Source organism: Haliaeetus albicilla, chromosome 14, assembly GCF_947461875.1.
Source record: "Haliaeetus albicilla chromosome 14, bHalAlb1.1, whole genome shotgun sequence".
Taxonomy (NCBI): domain Eukaryota; kingdom Metazoa; phylum Chordata; class Aves; order Accipitriformes; family Accipitridae; genus Haliaeetus; species Haliaeetus albicilla.
In genome coordinates this window covers 17181541-17203940 of record NC_091496.1, presented here as the reverse complement: position 1 = coordinate 17203940, position 22400 = coordinate 17181541, and the positions used below count along the sequence as shown (strand labels likewise).

Below are 22400 nucleotides of genomic sequence, written 5' to 3'. Positions count from 1 at the left end.
CACCCACCTTCACTCCATGCGCACTATCCGTCTCCATGTGCAATTTTTGTCATGATCAACTGTACTGCTTTTGGCTGGGATAGAGTTAATTTTCTTCATAGTAGCTAGTATGGGGCTATGTTTTGGATTTGTGCTGGAAACAGTGTTGATAACACAGGGATGTTTTGGTTACTGCTGAGCCCTGCTTACCCAGAGACAAGGGCTTTTCTGCTCCTCACCCCACCCCACCAGCGAGGAGGCTGGGGGGGCACAAGGAGTTGGGAGGGGACACAGCCGGGACAGCCGACCCCAAATGACCAGAGGGGTATCCCATGCCATATGACATTGTGATCAGCAATAAAAGCTGCAGGGAAGAAAGAGGAAGGGGGGACGTTTGGAGTAATGGCATTTGTCTTCCCAAGTAACTGTTATGCTTGATGGAGCCCTGCTTTCCTGGAGATAGCTAAACACCTGCCTGCCGATGGGAAGGAGAGAATGAATTCCTTGTTTTGCTTTGCTTGTGTGCCCGGCTTTTGCTTTAGCTATTAAACTGTCTTTATCTCAACCCACAAGTTTTCTCACTTTCACCCTTCTGATTCTCTTGCCCATCCTGCTGTGGGGGGAGTGAGCAAGCGGCTGCGTGGAGCTTAGCTGCTTGCCAGGGTTAAACCATGACACTAAGCAAGAAATAAGAAGCACTTTACAACAGGCCAGGTGTTCAGCAACTTTAGGATAAAGACTTTCTATAATGGATGGGAGCAAAGACCTTCAGGCAAAAATTGCAATGTCTGCCTGGCAAACTTGGAGATGTAAAGGGAAGGTTGTTGGGTTTTGGGTTTGTTGGGGTTTTTTTGCGGGGAGCGGGGGTCCTGTTTTCTAAATCAAGCCAGTTTCTTTGCTTGAAAGACTTTTCTGCACAAGTGCCTTCCAGATCTGCAGTCCAATGGCAGCTTCTGGTCTAGCAGAAGGAGAAGGGTGGGTAAGCGTACAGACTTGACAGAAAGCCCGGTGAAACCATTGAGCTCCCAAGGGAAGCACAGAAGCAGCAGTCTCGCGGGGCAGCTGCAGAGGTGGTGGGAACGGGGAGTACGCAGCAGCCACAAGGGTCCACCAGCAAGTGTGGAAGGGGCAGTTGCATGCTGCAGCAAGGATGGCAAGAATTTACCGTAGACGCGTGATGTGTCTTGCTGGAGCGTGCCTTGCTCATACAGAGCACCTGCTTCAGCTGACCGCATAGCAAGCATAAGCTCTTGGGTTCAGTCTTGTACAACCCCTGCATTTTCTCATACTCTTACATGTGTTATGCCTGCCACTCATTAGCTGAATTATCCTTAGGATTATCTTTATAGCAAATCTCTTAATATTCATCTCTGCCTTTGTTTTACTAGAGCATCTGTTTTGATTCTGGGAGCCTGTGTTGTGCAACTGCCTAGCAGTGGCCAGAGGCAGAGCATTTCTGAAGGATTTGAGGATGCGTACACAAAACTTCCCTTTTAAAAACTCAGGTCCACCCCTGTTCTCCGACCCAAGAGCCAGCTGGGACCACATTTCATCCAGCCACCAGTCACTGGGGGGGTGACACAGCTGTACCCTAGAAGTCAAGACCTACAGGGCTGCGCGCTGGTGCGCTCGTGGGCGCCTGGAAGCTCGGTGGCCACTTGCGTTCCCCTGCCGTGGTCAGGGGCAGGCAGGACCTGCCCTTTAATCCAAACCCCTTGCAAAAGAATGAGCGGCATGGGCAGTCACAGGCAGTGGGAGTGGTGCTGGTCTGTGTTGGAGAGGTTAATGTAGCACTTTGTTTTGAAAAGGTTGGGATGAAATACGGCAATCTCTGCCGGTCTGCTGCGGAGATGAGCACCAACCCTGCTGGCTATGGCAGATGTGCCTCTGCACTGGGTGCCTGTGGAGCTGACAGATTGGTTATCTCGTTTCCTTCTGAAAACACAGACCCTCTCTGATGATGGCAAATTCACCTGTTATGGAAATATAATTATTCTTTATTCAGGACCGATAATTTATCCTGCCCCTTTGCCTTTGGGGAAAAAAAAAAGGCAGATAACATTTTAGTGACACTCACATTGTGACAGCTGCATCAGAAGACACGGATGACGCTGGCTACTGCTTTCTGTCCTATAAAGGGGACTAATTCTCGTTAGAAGTTCTGGGTGCGCGGTGCCCCGTCCCCCAGGACCTACAGGCAAACAGGAGCATCACGCAGTGGCTCAGCACAGGCTTCCCCATGCCACCCTGCCACCGCACTGCCCCTCAGGCGGGAGGCTCCCATTCCAGCACAAAAGCCTTGTTTGCTCAGCTCTCCATCTCCCTGCCGAGCCTGCCAACTAGGCTGCCAGCACTGTGGGTGATTTATGAGGCAGGCACATGCCTGCCGCTGAATAGGGATTGCCAGCTCCTTGGAGAAGAGCCACATAGCTGCCACCAGCTAGGCATAACTTTTAGTCATTGGACCCAAGGTGAAAGACTGCCCTGAAAGTATCCAGGACACCATCCAGTATCGTTTACTTCTTAATCTGAACAGTCAGGAAAAGTGGTTGGCAATTAAATTCTTAGATAGGTATTAGGTATTACGCCCTGTGCCGGGGAGCACCTCTCGCACTGGGACATGGTTGCCCCTGCCGAGTGCTGCATTTTGTAACTCAGTTGGAAAAGACGGACCCCAATGGAAGTCAAATCACTGGAAGTGCAATTAGTAATAAAGGCTGGGCATGAGTTATGCAAATGTCTATCGCTGGTGACATCTGAGCAGACGTAATTGCGATTGGAGGTAGAATTTCTGAAGTTAATCCCTCTGGTGGCTTCCAGACTAATTTGTTAAGGGATTGAGGGAGATTTTCTAAATAAACAATGCACTTGTTGAAGATTATGATAATGCCACTGTTGATCAGATGTGGGCCCCGCCAGAGTTCGGATTTTACTGGCTCCAAGTGTCTTGCTGTGTTTACAGCATCCGTGATCAACACAGGCCCGCTCTAGCATTGCTTGGCATTGTCTGGTAAAGAAAAATGCAGAACATTAATTGCAATGTTAAGCAAATATTTGGGGCGGGGCATGGGGGTACTGTAAATATTGAAAATGTCATTCGGTTAGGAACAACCGGGCATATTTTTCCTGGAAGAAATGCAATTTTGTGGCTCTGCATTTCCAAACGTAAATTCGTAATATCTCTCAAGAAATGCCAATACAGCTTTTAAAGGCTCTCTCAAGAGTGCAAGGCAGAAAGCATGTTAAAATTCAGTGCTTCCTTTTAAAACCAATCACGTATTCTTAATTAAGACTTAGCCATATTTCTAATTTTATAATTTCCTTATCACCCATCTTATTGTGAATATTTAATATTTAATAGCAGAAGGTACTGCAAGGTTGTAGAGATCAGAGGTGGCATAGCGAGGAAAAGGCAGTGGACAGGAGAGCACTGGTGGTATACTTCACCAGATCATCAATTTGTGCTGGATGCCTTTCCTTCTATGGGATTTTCATGGGATCAAAAGTTCTGCCATAGCTTAAGCACGGGAAAATTTGCAGGACGCCAAAAACACTGGGAGCATAACCGCAGTCAATTCATTAGCTCTATAATTTTGAGAAGGACTTATCTGTGGTTACCTGCGTAAGTGCGAGGCCTCTCCTTCACAGAGAAAGTTGCCAGGGTTTCTTCAGTTACACGAGGAAGAAGAGGAATTCAAGTGAAAAAGTCACTTTCTTTGCTAGCCACAACCAAAATTTTTAACCAGCATCCTGAGGGATATGCATGTTTCATTTACTTTTCAACTCAAGAGGTCAAGGAGTTTTTACTGGATTACCACTATTGTTAGCCAGATGCAGTTTATGATAGTTTTTTCACAACTTTCCTACAAGAACAAAAGTTACTGTATCAACAGATTATTGTGCTTTTTGGTGGGCAGGCTTGTATACTTGTGAAGAATGTCGTAGTAGGTAGTGCTGGAGGCACACATACAGTATGAGGGTATGAGGAATTTTTAGCTATGCATTTGTACCATATACCCGTACTATGTATTTTTGGTGCTAGTGGGCGTGGCCATTTAAAAAAACTAGCAATTAAAATTACAAGCAGCTAAAGGAAGGGAAAGAAATTACATTTTCTATTGCTGAATGCATGCCAGGGTTTTACATTTAAAGTTCAAAATGTTGTTCTAGTCAAACACATAAAATATGTTCCTCATGTCTGAATGTAAAACACGTCATTTCCTACATGCTCAGAACTCAATTTTTAAAATGCCACAAGAAGAGGTAATCTCTGCAAAAATAGTTCAGTTTATGAGTCATTTCCTGGCATTCTGGCTGAAGATTCAGAGACTCCCATCTTTGCTGAGGCCAAATTCATCCTCTTCCACCCAAATGCAGAGGATCATCAGTGAAGTCCTAGTCTAGATAAGACCATAGATTTGATATATAGAAACTGAAGCTTGACAGATTCTGATGAGAAGTAATATACAATATTGTTAATAGTGAAGGTATATAATCCACATGATAATCTGCCCACAGTTCAGATGGTATCGCTGTCCTTTGAAATCTTTAAATCAAGTCAGTATTTCCCTTCCTAAAGGAAAAATTTAGCTCGGGTGCAAGCCATGTTACTGAGGCAGGAGTCACTGGTGATGTTCTGTGGTTGTAGAAGGCAAAAGGCTGATTAGATGATAACATGAGTCCCTTCCATCTATCAAATGTGGCAGGATCCTGTGAAAACCCATCTCAAGCTCCAGCCTGCAGTATTACAGGTGAGAAGCCAAGAGCCAGGAGAAGTGTTGCTGCACACTTGCCCTGTTCTTATGCTCTTCCATGGCATCTACCACTTGCTCAGTGGGACTTTGGTCTGGCCTGTGGCAACCATTTATGTTCTTAATGTCTCCTGAAAAAGCACGGAAGGGCTGCCTGGCTAATACTTACCTTTTCTTGGTCCTGCTCAGATGTGGCTGTGAAGCCCTTGCAGGTATTTGTGGGTGTAATGGGCTGCAGCTGATCTGCCCTTGCAGAACAGGCACATGTGAGCCTGAACTTTAAAAGCCCCTCCCTGCAATTCCACCGATATTTACTCATGCGGATTTCAATTAGTAGTAATTTTTTTTGTTGATTTTGGGATTTTTTTTTCTGGTAGAGGGTAAGTGTGAAGTGATTGATATCTGGGAAAGGAAATCAGGATTTGGCGGCGGAGTGACATTCCATTGTCTTGACATGAAATAACAAATAACTCGCCTCTAAATCTCTGTCTCGGGAAATGAAAGTGTAATGCAGTGAAAGTCATTTGGAGGTCATTGAGATGCAAAGTGTGTCCTTCTCCCCAGCCCTGAGTTGCTCAGCTCTCTGTGACAGCTCTGAGAAATCTCTCGGTGGCTGGGGAAGAGGAGGGCAAGCATGTACCCAGTGCCTGGCTCATTCTCTCCCCCACCTGCTTTTGGAAGTGTTGTTCTCCCAGAGTTTGCAAGCACCACTTGAAAACACTCATTGCAGAGGTGATTTTATACGCAAATGCAAACAGTAACTTTTCAGAAACCGTCCCCAGGGGTTTTGCTCTGAGTGACAGTAGAGACCCCATCATGTCAAAACCAGCCCGAGCCCCTGCTCTTCTGGAAGCCCCATCCTCAGCAAGGCTGCTCAGCACTTACTCCTCTCGCTCCTCCCAGGTTTTAAAAGGCTTGACTTGTGTGCCCAGTTACAGCACTGCCACTTATAGGTCTGCGTCCACCCCACACCTGAGCTGGGTCTCAGCTGCATGGCTTTCCTCATGGTGTGGGGCTCTCAGATCGCCCTGGAGAACGTGGCACCCAACGGTGCTCCTTAAGCCCAGGTTCACTCAAGCCATCTAACGCCTCCACGCCAGGAAACTCCTCAGAGGTTTAATGGCACCTCCCTAAATGGTGATTTTCAGCTCCTCCTGAGGGCTAAGGAGATGCAAGGGACCTCCAGGAGAGCTGGCAGAGTCTGAATGGCCATGGGCTCACCGTAAGGCCCTGAGGACGGTGTTTGAAGGCTGTGCCGTGCAGCACAGCCTGGCAGGGCTTCTGCAAAGCCAGTGGAGTCATTGAAATGGCACCTCAGGAATTCGGTGCGAGTTCTTTGAAGTGCACTGTTATCTCTGTTTAATCACACAGTAAATCTACAGTAGCTCACTGACTTGCAGTAACTTTTCAGGTATTTTGCATCTGTCTGTGTCGTGAGGGGAAGCAGCACTTTGCAATTACCTGGCCACGCAGGGGTCTGTGTGAACCAGGAGACCCTCGCAAAGATCCAGCCATGGAGGGGGTAGCCCACAGAGCAGTGTGGGATTCCTGGATTTTATAGACCCAGTTGCGTCCCCATCACCCACACTGAGCAGCAGTTTGCTTGGCAAGGTGTCACCAGGGATGAGTCCAAGGAGGAGTTAGTTGCTGTGAATAAGTGCCATGTTGTACCACTTGTAAGTATTTCTTGGACTCTGACAGCAATAACATTTGCATCCTGGATGCAAAATTAAGTTGTAAAACATAAAGGATTTATATAAAGCCAAAAATATTTCAGAGTGGTACTTTGGCAGATAGATAGGGACAAATGGCAAAGGGAGAAGTGTTTGCTCAATTGGGAGAGGAGAGCATGTGAAGGAGAACAAGGATGCTCTTCCAGCATCCTTCACGTGCTCTCCTCTTCCAGTTCTCCAAGGATGCTGGAAGAGCATCCTGGTTGGTGGAAGGGTTGGTAGAAGGCAGAGAGGCAGCAAAATAGGCAGAAAAAGGGTTCAGAGGGCAGGGAGAAGGTGCACCAGCCACAGGGGCAGATCAGAGGGGAGGAGAGGGCTGCAGAGGGTGGACGAGGGGACCTGCAGCAGCAGAGCACCATGATGAGTGGTGTCTCCCATGCGGAAAGCTGGATGTTGTCTTGATGAGTGGGCATGGTCTCTCGGCAGCCAAAACAGGTCCTTCTTGCTGTGAGACTGATTCAGCATCAAAGAGCTGAGAAGCATCTGGGAATACAAATTTGAGGATAAAATTTCCATTTGCAAGCAGGGAAAACTCATTCTTCCCATCAGCACTACAGCAGCCTTTGCCAAAATTAGTCAAATCCAAGAATATACCCTTTGCAGGATCTGGATGATACTTATTGAAATACCGGTCACGCTCTGTGGAGGGAAGGAGCATGTCTGGATGCTGTGTATGTGTAACCATGGCTTTTCACAGCCTCACCATGCCATTGCCGCATGGTAGGACAGGAGGGCTGTTCCCCGTCTCTGCCTTACCAGTGTATCAGCAGCAGCAATTTGGGCAGCGCTGTTCACATGTGCCAGGTCTCATAGCTGTGCCGAAAGTCTCCTGCTTTGAATATCAAAGTTTAGCCTCTGGTTGTGGCCATGAAGGAGATAATAAATCAGGCTAGTAAAACTTGCTTGACTTTGTGGCCCAGGCTGGATCCTGATGATTGTTTTTTTCAGGGAGTTTGTCTAGGAAAAGGAACTGGTCTGGTGGCTTTTCAGGATTTGCATTTTTGACTCACTGATGGGAAGGTTTTTGGTTTTCCTTTTCACTGTCACAGTCTCTCATGTTTCTCTACAGACTCGAGCCAAGTTTGTATAAAGAAATGCCATTAAAATATTCAGGGAATAAAGGGGATACATACATCAAAGGAGTAAGGGGGTTATGTGAAATGATTTGTCCTGCCTTTCCCTGGTGACTAATCAGGATGTGTAAAAGATTCTCAGTTCTTCACACCGCCTTATTTTAAAGGTGCACTGGAAAGCTGTAGGGGGAAACTTTAAAAAGCAGAGATTAACATTAATGGTTTCTCTAATCTGGCCTAATTTGGAGTTTCTCGATTGATCAGAACAGTCTGCAAATCCATGCCACGGTGCTAAGCTTCTCCGGCATTTCCTAGTCTCTCCCCCTGGGACTGCAAGCACAGTGCTTTCCCCGTTTGTTTTTTCCTGTTTATTTATTTATTTTCCTTGCGGGGGGCCAGGCTCCGGCCGCTTGCCCAGGGAGATCGCCGCCGCCGTGGGCTCTTAATGAGCTTTTTGACCACTGAAGCAGCACAGCATCGCCTGGGAATCAGAGGGGATTTCTCCCTTCCCCGCGTCAGATAGCAGAGCAGAGGCCGGCGGGTTAACGAAGGAGCTGGGGCGGCTGGCAGGCTGCCTAATGAGCACCAGGGAACTGGTGAGGGGGGACCCCGGCGGCGGCCAGAGCCCCAGCAGCAGCCTCCAGCGGGACCTGATGCCAGTTGCTCCATTTTTTCCCATTATTGCTGTAGCTGGAAGCATTAGAAAGCAAAGAGCCCCAAAGGGTATGAATGTGAGGCGGTTTCCATCCAGCATTTTTGGGGGTGGTGGGGTCCGAACCAGCACATTAACAATGCAGAGGAGTGCTTTTTTTGTTTTAAAAATAACTAGGAAACAGATTCTTTTTAACCTTTAACCACTCCAAACAGTCAATAAATCATTAGCTACTGATTAACAAAAACAGAAGGGTAACTTATTGTCTGGTAAGCAAACTCTTGGAAGCACTGAAAGGCTGGCACTGACTTCAGGATAGCTTTTCTTTTTACACATTTGCACTTATTAAAAAGACAAACAAACCAAGCTCTGCATGTTAAGCTATGCCACACAAAGCATTTTGCTAAAAGACCAACCTTCTAAAATATATTTTTTAATGTGTACAGTGAGCTGAGCAAATGCTGTATTTACAATATGCAACGTTATATCTGTCCCCCAAGAAAACGGGTCTCCTCATGCCAAGCATAACGAAGTGGGTTGTGTCTCCGCTGCAAGGGTTCCCAGTTTGTGTTCTCAAAATCTTGGCCATACTTACAGTCTGCTGCTGAATTGTCTCCTCAGCTCCTTCGAAAGACTCAACGGGGTGGCTAAAGCAGGCGGAAGTCCTCATGGCCGAGGTTCAGGCTGGAGAGCACAGCTTTCAGTTTGAGTTCAGGGAATATCTGTGGTGTTGGAACACTCTCCCGTGGCTGACCAAAACCACTCTCCCTCTTTCCATCTGTGTGAAAAGTCAACTGGCAGTTTTTTATCTAAGAATGGAAGTCAGAAAAAGGTGTTTCTGGTGGAAGAGATGTTTGTGGGACCTTTGGAAAAGCCCTATTATCTTGCAGATTAACTAATAGAAGGGTGAGATCCAGGAGTCTTGAGTGTCACCACTGCTGCTGATTGACTAAACAAACATTTGTGCTTTGTAGTATTAATATTACATGTACGGTATCTAGCCTGGTTTAATTCAATATAAGTCTACCAAAGATTGGACTATTTGCTTAAACCTCTCCAATGATTTTGCATCATGACTTCTGAAAACAGTAGTGTTCATAATGTAAAAATATAATGGTTAAGTATTTAAGACAAGGCTTCCATTGTCCGTTAATCTGTATGTCTTTTCTGTTCACTGTGCATCGTTAGACCATCTGTGTCTTTAATAAGTAACTGTGTGGGCTCTCACAGTTTAAATATTTACTTTAAAATAATAGAGGATCCAAATGAAACTGAGATACATGAGAATATCCATGTCTGATGTTTTAAGTGGAATAGGAGTAATTTGTGCAGTAGTTTTGTGAACTAAAAAACAGATGTGTTTTGATGACTTTCCTCTATCTGGTCTCCATTTATAAAACACAAGTTCACAGATTAAGCTTCTGAGGGTTTTACATGCGCCTGGGAGAATCTACATGTGTTTCTTTCTGTTGAAGTTGTGGGGAGAAGTCCAAACAGTTCGTTGCTCCATACTTGGGTTTCACGAAAATCAGATTTGGCATCACTGGTAAAATACCTTCACAGTGGCATTCTCTCACTGCAACCTGAGAAAGTCACTGCAGGCGGCCAAAGGCAGTTACATGCAGCTCTGCAGCTTGAGAAGGTCACTTCTCCATCACCACTAAGGACAGTAGATGAGTCTCGCTGTTAACTCTGCTATAGTCAGAAAGGGAGCTGCAGTTTTCAAAAGACATCCTAGTCGACTGTCATTCCTGCAATTGCAGTCTGCCCGTGACTCTGGGCAAGGGAGAATGTCATGGGTTAGACACGAGATTTGAGATTGTCCACCCATAGATCAGAACCACTCATCTTCTTCATGAAAGCTCAGTGAGGCAAAGTTAAGTTTCATGACATTGGGTACAATTTTCGGTACTAATTGCCATTATTTGGGGAACATAAATGTGGTTTGTCTGGTTTTACAGATAGAAAGCTGGGTGGCTTCTCTCACGTGTGAATCCTGAGTCAGGGCTGCTGCTTTCTCTTCTCCAAGTGTCTCTGTATGCGATTATACCGAGAAAACATAAGGGTCAGTACAGTGAACACAATGTACTTTAATATGGCGTGCACAGAAAGTTTGACGAATCACTGTGTGATGGTGATAATACACTGCAACACTCAGGACTGCTTTTTTTCCCTTTCTTTTTGAGTTCAAGATGAATCCATGTCTTTCATAGCTTGTTTAAGGGAGACCAAGCTCCCTCTCTGGCACTGTTTGGTACCTCTTCTTGGACTCACTTTTACAGCATGTGGTCTTTGAAGTTTGAATCCCAACCTCTTTCTGGACAAGCACTAAGTAAAAAGGCAGCCTTTGGGGTTAGGCAGCACAAGGTACATTTTCAGCCCCATGAGCAGGAACTCAGTTACATGACTTGCATTACCATTAATGGGGGTCATGCTGGTAAATTCCTGTACACCACATTGCACATTTACTCACGAGTGCAGAATTGGCACAGCTAATGAAACTTGCCTTTCGGGTAGCATGGTGTTTCAGGAGATGAGTCTGACAGGCAGAAAGGACTGTTAAGTACCCAGATGAAAGTCTGGCTTTTAACTCCTTGAACATCTTTCCAGAAAATAATAGTGTGAATTAATGCTGGTTAGTGTTAGCTGTTCCTACTGTTAGGGATCAGTCTTGCTCCAGTAGGATTCAACAGAGGCAAAGATCATGCCTGAAATGTAAATGTGTGTGCTATCATTTAGTGTTGGCAATTCACTTTCTTGTGTATTTTCCAGGTGCTACTTACCGTTATTTATTTTCTTTCAAACGTAGGCCAGTCCTCTGCTAACGCCAGCTTTTATAATCACAAAGAAATTAAGGTTTTTTTTCTAATTTTTGCCCCTGCTACTTTCCCAAAGATGACCCCTTCTATGGCTGAGCACCACCTGGAGATTTCCAGCCTACATTACTCGTGGGCATCTTATACCCATTTGTTCCTGTATTGTGTCCATTGCAATGATAGCGTCTTCTGATTTCCAAAACCCTTCCCCAGCCTTTACTTTGCTAGGCTAAACACGCCAAGTCCATTTTGTCTATTAGGTAAGGCAAGCTTTCCCTTGCCCTGGCTGCGGTTCTATGCATCTACTCTAGTTGGAAGTTATTTCTAATAAATGAAACCAAAATTGCCCACAATATTCTATCCTGTTCAGTGTCATAAAACTTCCCTCATACCCAAATTTGCAATGACCCACTGTTTTATTGCCTTTTTTACCTTTTAATTACACCATGGTTCATAATTGTTTTGTAGTCAATTAATAGGGGTTTTTTTCTTATTTTTCATCATTCATAGGGGATGGTGTCTGAGCCTGCAATAGGAATTCTTGACATTAGATCCCAAGTTTCATATTGTGTTATTAATTCTCTTTCTTGCACTCAGCTATTCAAAGTGATTCTTTTTTTGATGTATGATGCTCCAAATATACTTTGCATCACCAGCAAACTATATTTAGTATTAACCAAAATATTAAATGAATATAATCAGTTTCATGATTCAATTCTGAAGGAACTCCTAACTTAAGTTCCCTCTGTTCCAGTCTTTTATTTATTTCACATTATTTCGGTTATAAAGTATTCCCTGTGCTAGGTGCTGAGATGAGTAGTGTGGTACTTGCCACATGTAACAGAAAAAAGAGTCCATGTCAGAAAATCTCTCTTTCCTTTCCCAGCAACATATTCTTCCATTTGGGGAAAAGCCTGTTCTGTCAAGTGAGCCTTTTAACGTGGTCAGAAAATCATTACGTGTTTGAACTAAGTAGAGTTTGAACTGCCAACAGGTCTCTTTTCATTCACCGGAATTTTCCATTTGTTATTCATCAGCTTATGGTTCTGTATGGTCATCAGAGCTGAAGAGATGCGAGAGATCCGCACTGCAATGAACAGTCAACATCTAGAGAACCACTTTGTAGTTTCTCTGTTAAATAAAAGTAGAAAAAAAACCAATTTACCACTGCAGCTAGTTGACTGTGAAGGAGCAGCTGCAAACTGCTGAGTCTCATCAGGTTGCAATCTTGATTAACATTAGGCAGATCCCCCCTGCTGCGAGAATAAATACCCTGCCTTTGTCAAGGCTCCCATGTAAGAAACAATAGGTTGTTTCAGTGAAGCACAAGAACATAAATGTTAATCGAATCATTCATCTAAATGAGTAGAAGTAGCACCCAGAATGTAAATATTTTAATTTTGGAAGGGAAGGTCTGCCTGTTGGTTGGTTAATTCCCTATGTATTTTTTCACTTCTTTGAAAAGCTGTTCACTAACATTGCCATCATTGCATACAATAACATTTTCAGCACTGCAAATATGTATGCTTCCTGTCTTTCCAAGCTAGGCAGTGGCAAAGTCCAGGGAGTATCGGAAAAAATAAAATCTGCCTTACTATCACTCAAGAGAGGTCAAAACCTTATACTGTATAACTACCAAACTATGTGATCACATTAGTTCTTGTTAGAGGAAATGGAAAATACTTTCCAACTGGAATTGACACCAGGAAACATATTTTTAAAATGTTTATAATACATTGGGATAATTACCCTTAGAAACAAATCTGTATTTCTTTACAGATGATGAAAGTAGCTTTAGGTGTTTTAACAAATTTATGTGTGTACAGGCATTCATCCCCTTACTGCTTCCTTGTTTGCTGTGCAAATAAGGGATTTCAGTATGCAGTTGAGCAATATGTTTTAAAGCGAGCATACAGCAAACTACAGTGTGGTGCACAGCCATCTTCCATTTTCATATGGTTACAACTATTTTTCATCAACACATCACAAAAATGTCTCTTGGCTTTCAGTTGTGCTGCGTGTCTGGTCAGATCTGGTGCCTTCACTCCTGTGGGGTGTCCCTTTGCCCTTAGAGGAACGGCAGCAAAGCCAGGGGAGTTCAGCTCATTGCTTCTCTTGTACCCATGAAGTCCTCAGATCCTGCACCAGTGGTAGATTCGGACTCCGTAGCTCTCTGAACACTAAACATGGAAAACAGTTTTCTTACAGGATTTGCTAGTTCTTCACTGAGGCTGCTATGCTGCTATTTATATGTGCACTCTTTTTTAATAGTTATGATGCACTTCTCCACTGGAGGAACCTGTCTCTTGAGTTTTTGCATAGCAGATATCTGGTGTCAGTCACACTGGGGTATGTCTCATCAGTTATGAAATTAGTGGAGGCGAAGGATGTGTTTGCGGTGGAGGCGCAGAAGTTTAGTGGTTGGGGTTGGATTCCTGGTGGTCCCATAGGCTTTCCTGTCTGTCAGCATCACTGATTTTCCCCAGTTGTTGGTAGGTGTTGAAGTGGGGAGAACGACAACTGCCAGTGGGGTAATTAGCTGAGTGAGCCATTAACAGTGGAGGTGTGAAGCTGAGTGTGATAATTGTAGTTTTGTGGCCCACGTTCAGCAGGGCACATTGTGACTGGGTGGGCAGGAGTTTCCTACTGCCTGGGTCAAGCCAGAGATGAGGGAAAACCGGAGCATTTATTGCCACTCTAAAACACACTTTCTTCCCACGTTCTGTGCACCACCCATGGTGTCAGTCTGCATGCCTGGACCAAAGCAGCTGCATGAGCAAGCTCAGATCCATCCATTATTTTTGATTGTCCAACTCCACAGGTCACTAATCTCTCTTCTCGTGTGACTAGAAACCAGGGGCTTCTCAGCCGGCTCAGCAACGGGCAGTGGTTTTGTGTGCCCTCGATCTTGTAGCTGGAACAAGCAGTCTTCATCTAAGCTCCCTCTCAGTCATCAGACAACCTTTCACTACAGCCTTTATAGGCTGTATATATATCAAGGCCAGGCTGGATGGGGCTTTTGAGCAACCTGGTCTAGTGGAAGGTGTCCCTGCCCATGGCAGGGGGGTTGGAACTAGATGATCTTTAAGGTCCCTTCCAACCCAAACCATTCTATCATTCTATGATTCTATGAACCTGCACTCAGTTTCTGGTGGCCCTGACAGAGTACCCCCATCAGAGAAAATTTGATTTAAGCCTTTAGCCCCCCTTGTGGTATTACATCATTTTATGGTTTTCTGTCTTTGGGCAGAAGCAATGTTAAAATTCAAGTGAATTCATTCACTTGAGGTCAAGAGTTGCAAAACGAGCAGAATTTATTAGAGTTTGGTGTGCAGAAGTAAGAAAACACCTCTTTGAAGTGATTTGGGCCAAAGTGGTTCAGCAGTGGAAAAGACCAAAGCCACTTCTGACCATGCTGTATATCACACTGGGCATGTGTGGACTCTCTTTGAAGTCATCCATTGGGTTTTTTTCTTGCCTAGATGTTGTAGGTCAACTTAACTTCTGCTATTTTGTTTACATATTTTATTTTAGCCACTTTTGGGGGCTAGGAGGAAGTATGTTGTTGAGCTGGCTGAACCAGCATTTAAATCCCATGTGTGCGTAGCACTGTATGACATGTGTCATTTATTTCTTGAAGCCCAACATTGGGCGATTAGGAATTCCCCACGGGCCTTCTGGAGAGAAGGTGGCCGTGGTGACTGTAGACGACTGTGACACAGCAGTGGCTGTGCGCTTTGGGAGCCTCATTGGAAACTACAGCTGCGCTGCCCAGGGGACTCAGACCGGCTCAAAGAAGTAAGGATTCCCTACATTTGCCTTTTCCAATCATTCTTTTCTTCCAGGGGAGAGTCAGCAATATGTGATTAACCACTAAGCAAATTAAGCTGGAAAAGCAGATATGATTTAACAAGAAAAAGTAACAAGGTTTAATTTGGTAGATGGAATTTGTTGGAGGCTACTGCAAGTGTCAGTACACTGGGTGGAATGCACGGTTTTGTGTAAATACAGAAGTGTGCCCAAATTACTTGTAAAATGAAAAAAAAAAAAAAAGACCTGGAGGTCAGCGGATAGCCCCCAAGAAGCATCTACCCAGTATGAAAATGTAGAGAGAGGGGCAAGTAAAATGTTAGACTTTATTAATTAAGGGAATGACTGAAGAGCTTATTACTTCCATCATTTAAGTTAAAAGTCCTATCTTAAAGGAGGTCGAAATAAAGGAGATACAGAAAAGGCCACTGAAAATCATTAAGTATGAAAAAACTTTCCTGTGAGGGAAGACCAAAAAAGATTACTACTATTGAGTTTAAAGAAGAGATGGACAGGAAGCAACATAGCGGGAGTATAAAGTAATGAGTGATAGCAGAAAGACCATTGAGATACATGTGCTGCTCTAAAATCCCAAGGGAAGGGGGCACCATAAAAATCAGGGCTAATTCAAACTGATGAGATGATATACTTTTCACACAGTGTGGAGTCATTCAGTGAAACCTGCATCCACTAAATGTTATTAAGACTAAGATCTTCAGAGGATTTAAAAAGGGTTGGCACTGTATAATAATTAAGTCATTATATCAAAATCTACAGCATCTCAATCCTTGTGCTGAGGAGCATAAGCCAGCCCCTGGGCGACTGGAGTCAGAAAGAAGTGCCCTGCGGCTGCACATTTTTCCATAATTTTCATTTTCTTCTTCATATTGGCAACTGTTAAGGATAGGTCATTGGATTCTGTATGCATATGACAGCTCCTAAGTTAAAAGTTATGGTGTTTCTGGAAGGTCCTTTGATTACAAGCTCTGGAAGTGCTGAATTAGCAGAGGGAAGTGCATGGCAACACGGGTAGACTAAACAGCTCAAACGTGCTTATGGAAGCAGTGAGATAAAGAACAAACCAAAACAAACTATATGCAAGAAATGATGAGCTTTTCTTTGTTTCTTCAGATCTTTGGACCTAACTGGCCCTCTGCTCCTTGGCGGTGTCCCAAACTTGCCTGAAGATTTCCCGGTGCACAACAGGCAGTTTATCGGCTGCATGAGGAACCTCTCTATCGACAGCAAGCCGATCGACATGGCGAGTTTCATCGCCAACAACGGCACTCTGCCAGGTATGAGCGACTACCGCCTCAAAAGTCAACACAAGAAAGCTCTCTGCTGTAGCTGTGTGTGTGTAACAGGGCTTAGGATGTCGAAGGGGCCAGCACCGGTAGGAACCCAGGAAGGGGCAGGGGACAGAGGAGTCTGAAACAGCCCCCGTCCCCCTGTTAGCACCACTGAACGTGAAGCGTTTGCCCCAGGCCACGTGGCAGGGACTCGAGGTGCTGCTGGGCGTTGTGCTGCCACTGCGTCACCGGCACAGCTGCATCCAGACCTCGTTTGTTTGAGCAAGGTGCAGCCCGCGCCTGTGCCAGGGACACGCACAATAGCCCGTGGCACAGCACACACTTACAGGATTAAGCGGCATACAGGAAAGGACCGGGCTTGTTTAGACCTTCTGCATTGCTGTGAGTTTCACCCAGGAATTTATTCCTAAATGAACTTTTCCTCCTTTTTTTTTTAACTACCTTTTAAATGCCACTTTGCTCTGAGAGCCAGTGGGATTAGTTAATGAAAAAGACAACGTTTTTAATGACTTCTTCATAAATTATGTTTGTTCTGTAAATCAAATTCTGCAGTCCTCCAAATCTGAAACCTGCTTCATGAAGCAGCCTGTTGGAGGTTCTGATTTGGTTTCCAGCCCTTGAATCCCTGATCAGGATTAGTTCTGGTGTACAAAATGTTCTCTATCATCATCAGACTGGCTCTTGCACACAAGAATGGCAAGTCCCTTCCTTCCACACTGCTGAAAGTATGTGTAAGAGCTAAATTGCAGTTCTTAGGTATGTTGCATTGATCATGGATTAAGAAAGGAGTCGTAGCATATGCTTCAAATTGCTTTTTTGTCTTGGAGCACTTTTTTAACAGTTATGTCTGTAATATTAGTTAAACACAAGGTTTTATCTTATGGAAATATACATCAGGAGGCCATGAAGTGTTTTCTTTAGGATGGATATTTTTTTTCGTCATTTGGAAACATGTTTCTGTATAGTTTAAAACAATGCTGTATAGTAGTGTTATTCCACTGTATAACACTGCACATTGGCTTTCCCTGGTTAGTGTCTCGGTTAGATGACAGACAGTAAGTTGCAAGGAGTGGTGCTGGGTCACAGCACCAGTTGATCTGCCTTTCTCCAGCAGTGGATGCCAGGGGAAGAGTATAAAAACAGGGCGAGCATGCAGTGATATTTCCCCAAAATTTTCTCTTAGTCCCCAGAGACTTACAGCTCAATGACTGTATTTAATAGCCTTTGATAGATTTGTCTTTATGAATTTGACACTTGCTCAGATCACGTAAACTTTTGCCATCCACATTTTGCTTCACTGATTTCAGGATATTAAAAAAAAACCCCAAACCTATAATGGTCATGTCTTCTTTTTACATGAAAACTCAGATACAATCATTCAGAGCCTTTTTCTTGTTAAAACCATGCAAAGTAACCATGTTCCTGAATTTCAGGCTGTGCAGCGCAGAGGAACTACTGTGAAACCAACTGGTGCCAGAATGGAGGCACATGCGTCAACAAGTGGAACACATACATCTGCGAGTGCCCCATACGCTACGGAGGGAAAAACTGCGAGCAAGGTAGGATACAAAGACCTCTTCATGCGTAGTCATGTGTGCTTGTTTCATTAGCTGTCATTGACATCTCATAGCACGTATGTCAAACTGTGACACTTAAGGGATAGGTAACAGAAGATTGCAATTAAGACTGAAAGTTACCCATTATCTATTTGAAATAATTTTAGAGATCACCTATATAGTAAATAATGATAGCTGACATACTGTCATGAATAACTGCAGCTTTTGTTGATTTACTTACATAAGCAAAGTAGTTCCACAGAACTTGGCAGTGTTTAGTAATTTGTTTATAGTAAAAATGCCTGATCCTAAGCCCCTTTAAATCAGTGGAAAGAATCCCGCTGACTTTATTGGGCTTTGACTCAAACCAGAGATGAATGTGGAGTTTTAATCACCATTTTCTTGGCAAGTAGGCACTCTCTGCTGAGTACGAGTACTTTCAGTTTTATTGGGTTTTCCTTTGATTGAACACAATGTGCGTGTATGTGTAAAACTTCATTAAAGGATGAGGAAGGAGCAGCAGGTGTGTTATAGGACATGAAGAACTTGCAGTTAGTTTCTTCCCAAAGAAGCGAGGAGTCGTCTGCATGAGGGGTCCCGTGGGGTCACTGCAGCAGCGGGCTGCCTGCTCTAAGGTGGCATCTCCACATCTAGTGGAGGGTTGCTCATTTGGAGTCTTCTTGAAGGCTTCCAGGAAAGAAAACCTGCTCAAACTACACAAGGCTTCCCTAGAAACAGAAGGCCAAATTCTGGCCTCTGATGCACATGTGGTAGGTCTTCGTTTCTGCTATTCCCCTGTGACACTTAGCTCAGAATAGTTCACAGTATGATCAAGGATTTTGTTCTTTTGATGTATCTACCCCAAACCAGACATTCTTGATGACTCTCAGCAGGGTGTGGACCCTGGAACAGCAGGTCTCCAAGCTGAGGTGCACACACCACAGCGATTTGCAAACCACTTTAGCACAGTATACCTCAGCCTGGACCAGATCTAGGTGGTGGCAACAGCTGTCCCCTTGCCTGAGAAGCAGCAGCTTAGGAGGAGAGGACACATAGTTAAGTTTTGGGCTTGGAAATAAGGGTCTGCAGGGTGAGGGACAGGGGAAGGGAACGATGGAGGCCAATTCCTTTGTTCCACCTCATGCAGAGCCCAGAGCTGCTATTACTGCCCCTAGCAAGGTACCTGCTTTCTGTAGCGGCTCCTCAAATATTTTGAGCTCCCCAGGTTTGTATGAAGATCTAATTTTTCCATGTGTCTTATGTCAAGTATCTTTGTCAGTGAAGTTCTGGTGTTTTCTTCATGATAGGCTGGTCTCTGTGGTACAAACCCACACTGATGTCTCCTGAGAGAGTGCCAGGGCCCAACTCTGGTGTGACCTGTGCTGGGGTAAATGGGGAGTAGTGCTATCACATGCAAGGACTGTCCTTCTCTCTGTCTTTATCTTAGTTTTGAAATGGAATTTCAAAATTCGATCAAAGGTGTGGTTTACTCATAATTTTCTTATCCCAAACTCAAGACCAAAACAGGAAGTTTGGGATTTAGAAAATTACCTCAGAACTGCTCTGTAGCCATCATTGGAAACTCATTTTAAGTTCAGGTAATACAGATGACGACAATCACAGCACCCCTGTCTCCCCCCACCCCCGTGGTCTCCTCTGCCTCCAGTGCTGTGCATTCCTGCATGTCCCCTTTGTCATTTGGTAACCCCATGTTCTTGCTGATGCCTCAGTTTGTGGGGTTTTTTTATAGTTTGAGGGCAGCAGGCTACTTGCTTCTTTGATGATATTTGTGGGGCAAAGTACCCCTAAGGAAAAATTGCAAGCTAAGAAAGAAATTAATTTTTCTGATATGTGACCAAAGATTTCAGGATCCTGAAGTTAAAGTCAGGAGGAATCACTGATATACAATACTCCTGGCTTTCACATTGCTCATTTGAGTGCTCAGATATGATCCTAACAGCATGAGCTATTATTAGGCAGCTATTTTTTTAAAAAGTCTTAGCTAGAATATTTGCATTCTTGTATAGGATTGATTGGCTGATGCATTTCTTCAATCCCGTTAGCAGTGCTGGATCTGCTTCAAGCTCACAGAGGACAAAGACTTTGGCAGGTTAAAAATCCAACTTTTTTGATTGCCAGCCCTTCAGAAACTCCGGGATCTGGTCTGCACTAGTGAGGATGGGGTATTTTACCTTCACTACCCTCCTAGGACCCGCTAGCTCTCCTTCTGGCAGCTGCCATCTTCCTCTGCTGACATATAGAAGGGAGATAAAATTAGGGAGAAATGAGTTTCACCTTTGTTGTAGTTTAATTCTTCTAAAAATTGAGATAGTGCAACGCTGTGAAGAAGATCTAGCAGCTGTGCCTGACTCACTCTTGGATGGCTAACATCATTGTGCTAGCCTTGAGCTGAACACCACAGGTTTGCACCAAAACATAAACTGTCACATATCCTACACCCAAACTGCAGGTGACATCCCAATGTTGTCAATGTGTTTCCCCAGGCCCTCTGTCTCCACAGTGAATAGCCATCAGGTCTTTCTGACAGCCTTTTAAATGTAGGAGTCTCTTAAAAGTGTATGTAGATACACAGGCAGCGCTTCAAAGTGACAGACCCTGAGAAAACAATTAGTTTGCATCACTGCATCGCAGATGGCAGGGAGATGCTGTGCTTGGAAGCACACGCGCTCGCCTCTGTGGTGCCACGGGTGGTCAGGTCCCATCTGGGTACATGGGCCACCAGCCCCTCCATGGAGACCCCTGGTCCCAGGCATGGGGAAGGGCTGGGGGGAGGAGAGAGGTCAGAACGGGGCTGATGGATGGGGATTTGTGTTTTACTAGCAGGGGAAGGTGCACCCTGGCCCCAGGGAAGGGAGGGGAGTTGGGAGGAGGTGTGGGAAGAGAATAGTATTTGCAAGCACAGAAAGTCACCGCTGGTGAGAAAAGGAAGAAGGTGGCTAATTGCCATGCCAGTCCAGTTCTCCCAGGAGCTGAGCCGAAACGTTTGCAAGCAGCATTCCCAGCCTCCACCAGGTGGGAAGCCTGCAAGGTTTGCATCCTGGCTCCACTCTCTAGAGGCAGGTGGACTTAAAAATCTCAGCAATGGTCTAGAAAACCACTAGCAAGAAGTTGGAAGTTGAGGTTGTTGTGAAGGTCGTCAGGGTAGAGGAGGAAGGAGAGGGCTGACTACTGCACGTGTGGCGCAGGAGGAAATTATCCTGCTCAACAGAAATGTCCTGGTTACTTTTATGTTGATGTGGTGCAGTGTGGGCTGATGAATCGTGCCCTGGCCCAGACAGCCAGAGCTTGAGCACTGGATTTAAGTTTTAAGGAAGCTGGGGACATCTATGTCTGGTGGCAAACCATTTTAAATTGCTGTCTGGGTTTCAAGAGCAGGCTGAGCTTCAGTTGTTCCACCATATGCCCCTGTTAGCATTCACAGAGGACCAAGTGTGACTGCAAAGGAGAGATCACAGCCTGGAGCAGGAGGGAGAATGGTTGCCCTTTGGGGCTGCCTGCACTTACCCCGGGGTGGGGTGGTTGGGTAACCACACCATAGAGAAGGGCAAGTCAAGTTACACCCCTGGCTTGGCTAGTGGTAGTCCACTAGTCACTGACATCTGGTTTCTCACAAATAGGGAGCTGAAGAGCTTGCACTTTCCTCCAACCCCTGCATTCCCCCCCGCCAGCCTTTCCGTTTATAGAGACCAGCAAGGCAGACATATCAGAATTTGGGGTTTGGGTTTTTTTCCTCAAAAAAATGCAACTTCACATCAACCTGACTCCATCTTCTGCTATGATGTCATCCCTCTACTTTTTTCTAAGGACTTGCCTTTTTATAGTAACATGTACGCATTTGTATATACATGATCTCTCCTATTACGAGAAAATCCAGAAGAGTCAGCAGGTATGGTGGTGTGGAGCAGAAGGGGAAGGAGACTCTTAAGCCCTGTCATCTCACTGACCGTCCACATGGGCTCAGTGCATGACGAGATACAAGGCTGGGTGCCAATCTGCAGTGGTTGTAGCCAGTCTCTAAGGCCTGCTTCCACTTGCAAAAAGCTGCCATGAACTTCACCATCATGCCTGTGAGTGAGGACATCAGGCAGGGGCTGACTGCAGATCACACTACAAGGTGCCACACGTGGTGGCAGTGCCATATGAGGTGCTGCAAACAGCACAGAGCTCCCACAGCTTAATTTGTGCTTCTCATCAGTGGGATCAATTAATCCATGGTATTATAGCTCCTGTTACCTGAGGTAACTACTTTAAAAGTCCAAAGGGTGGATGTTCCCCTATTTTCCATCAGCAGAGTGCTTTCCATTGAAGGCTGTCATCGGTGTCTGCTTGTAGGAGCTGTGTTTGTGCAAGGTCAGAGAGGAGGGCAACTCTTCAGCTGTCACCTTGAGATATTTAAGGCAAATGATTTAGGCAATTCCACACAAACTTTCTCCCTGTGAAAAGGCTGCGTAGCTGAAACAGCTGAATAATCTGGCCCTGGAGTATTTATGAATTAATATTTCCTGTTGCCTCCCAGTCTTTTCCTCTGTGTTTAATCTGTTAATTAGAAGCAGGTAATCAAGGATATGTTGAAAACATCTGCAGCAACTGTTGCCCTCATACTTCCTGCTCAGTCCACCCACTCATCAGCAGAACTGTATCAGTAGAAATCCTGAGCTTACCTTTCTAGGAACATCTCTCACCTGTGTAATGCCATAGC

The 22400-nt window shown here is 44.9% G+C and overlaps 1 protein-coding gene across 1 annotated transcript in view; it reads left to right on the top strand.

The window, feature by feature from the left end:
• Window positions 1–22400, top strand: part of CELSR1 (cadherin EGF LAG seven-pass G-type receptor 1) — a 175252-nt gene that overhangs the window by 108682 nt on the left and 44170 nt on the right. The window contains exons 6-8 of the mRNA XM_069801888.1: window positions 14645–14802; window positions 15946–16109; window positions 17558–17683. Of these exons, the coding sequence (XP_069657989.1) occupies window positions 14645–14802; window positions 15946–16109; window positions 17558–17683 (448 nt within the window). The remainder of the gene's footprint in view (window positions 1–14644; window positions 14803–15945; window positions 16110–17557; window positions 17684–22400) is intronic.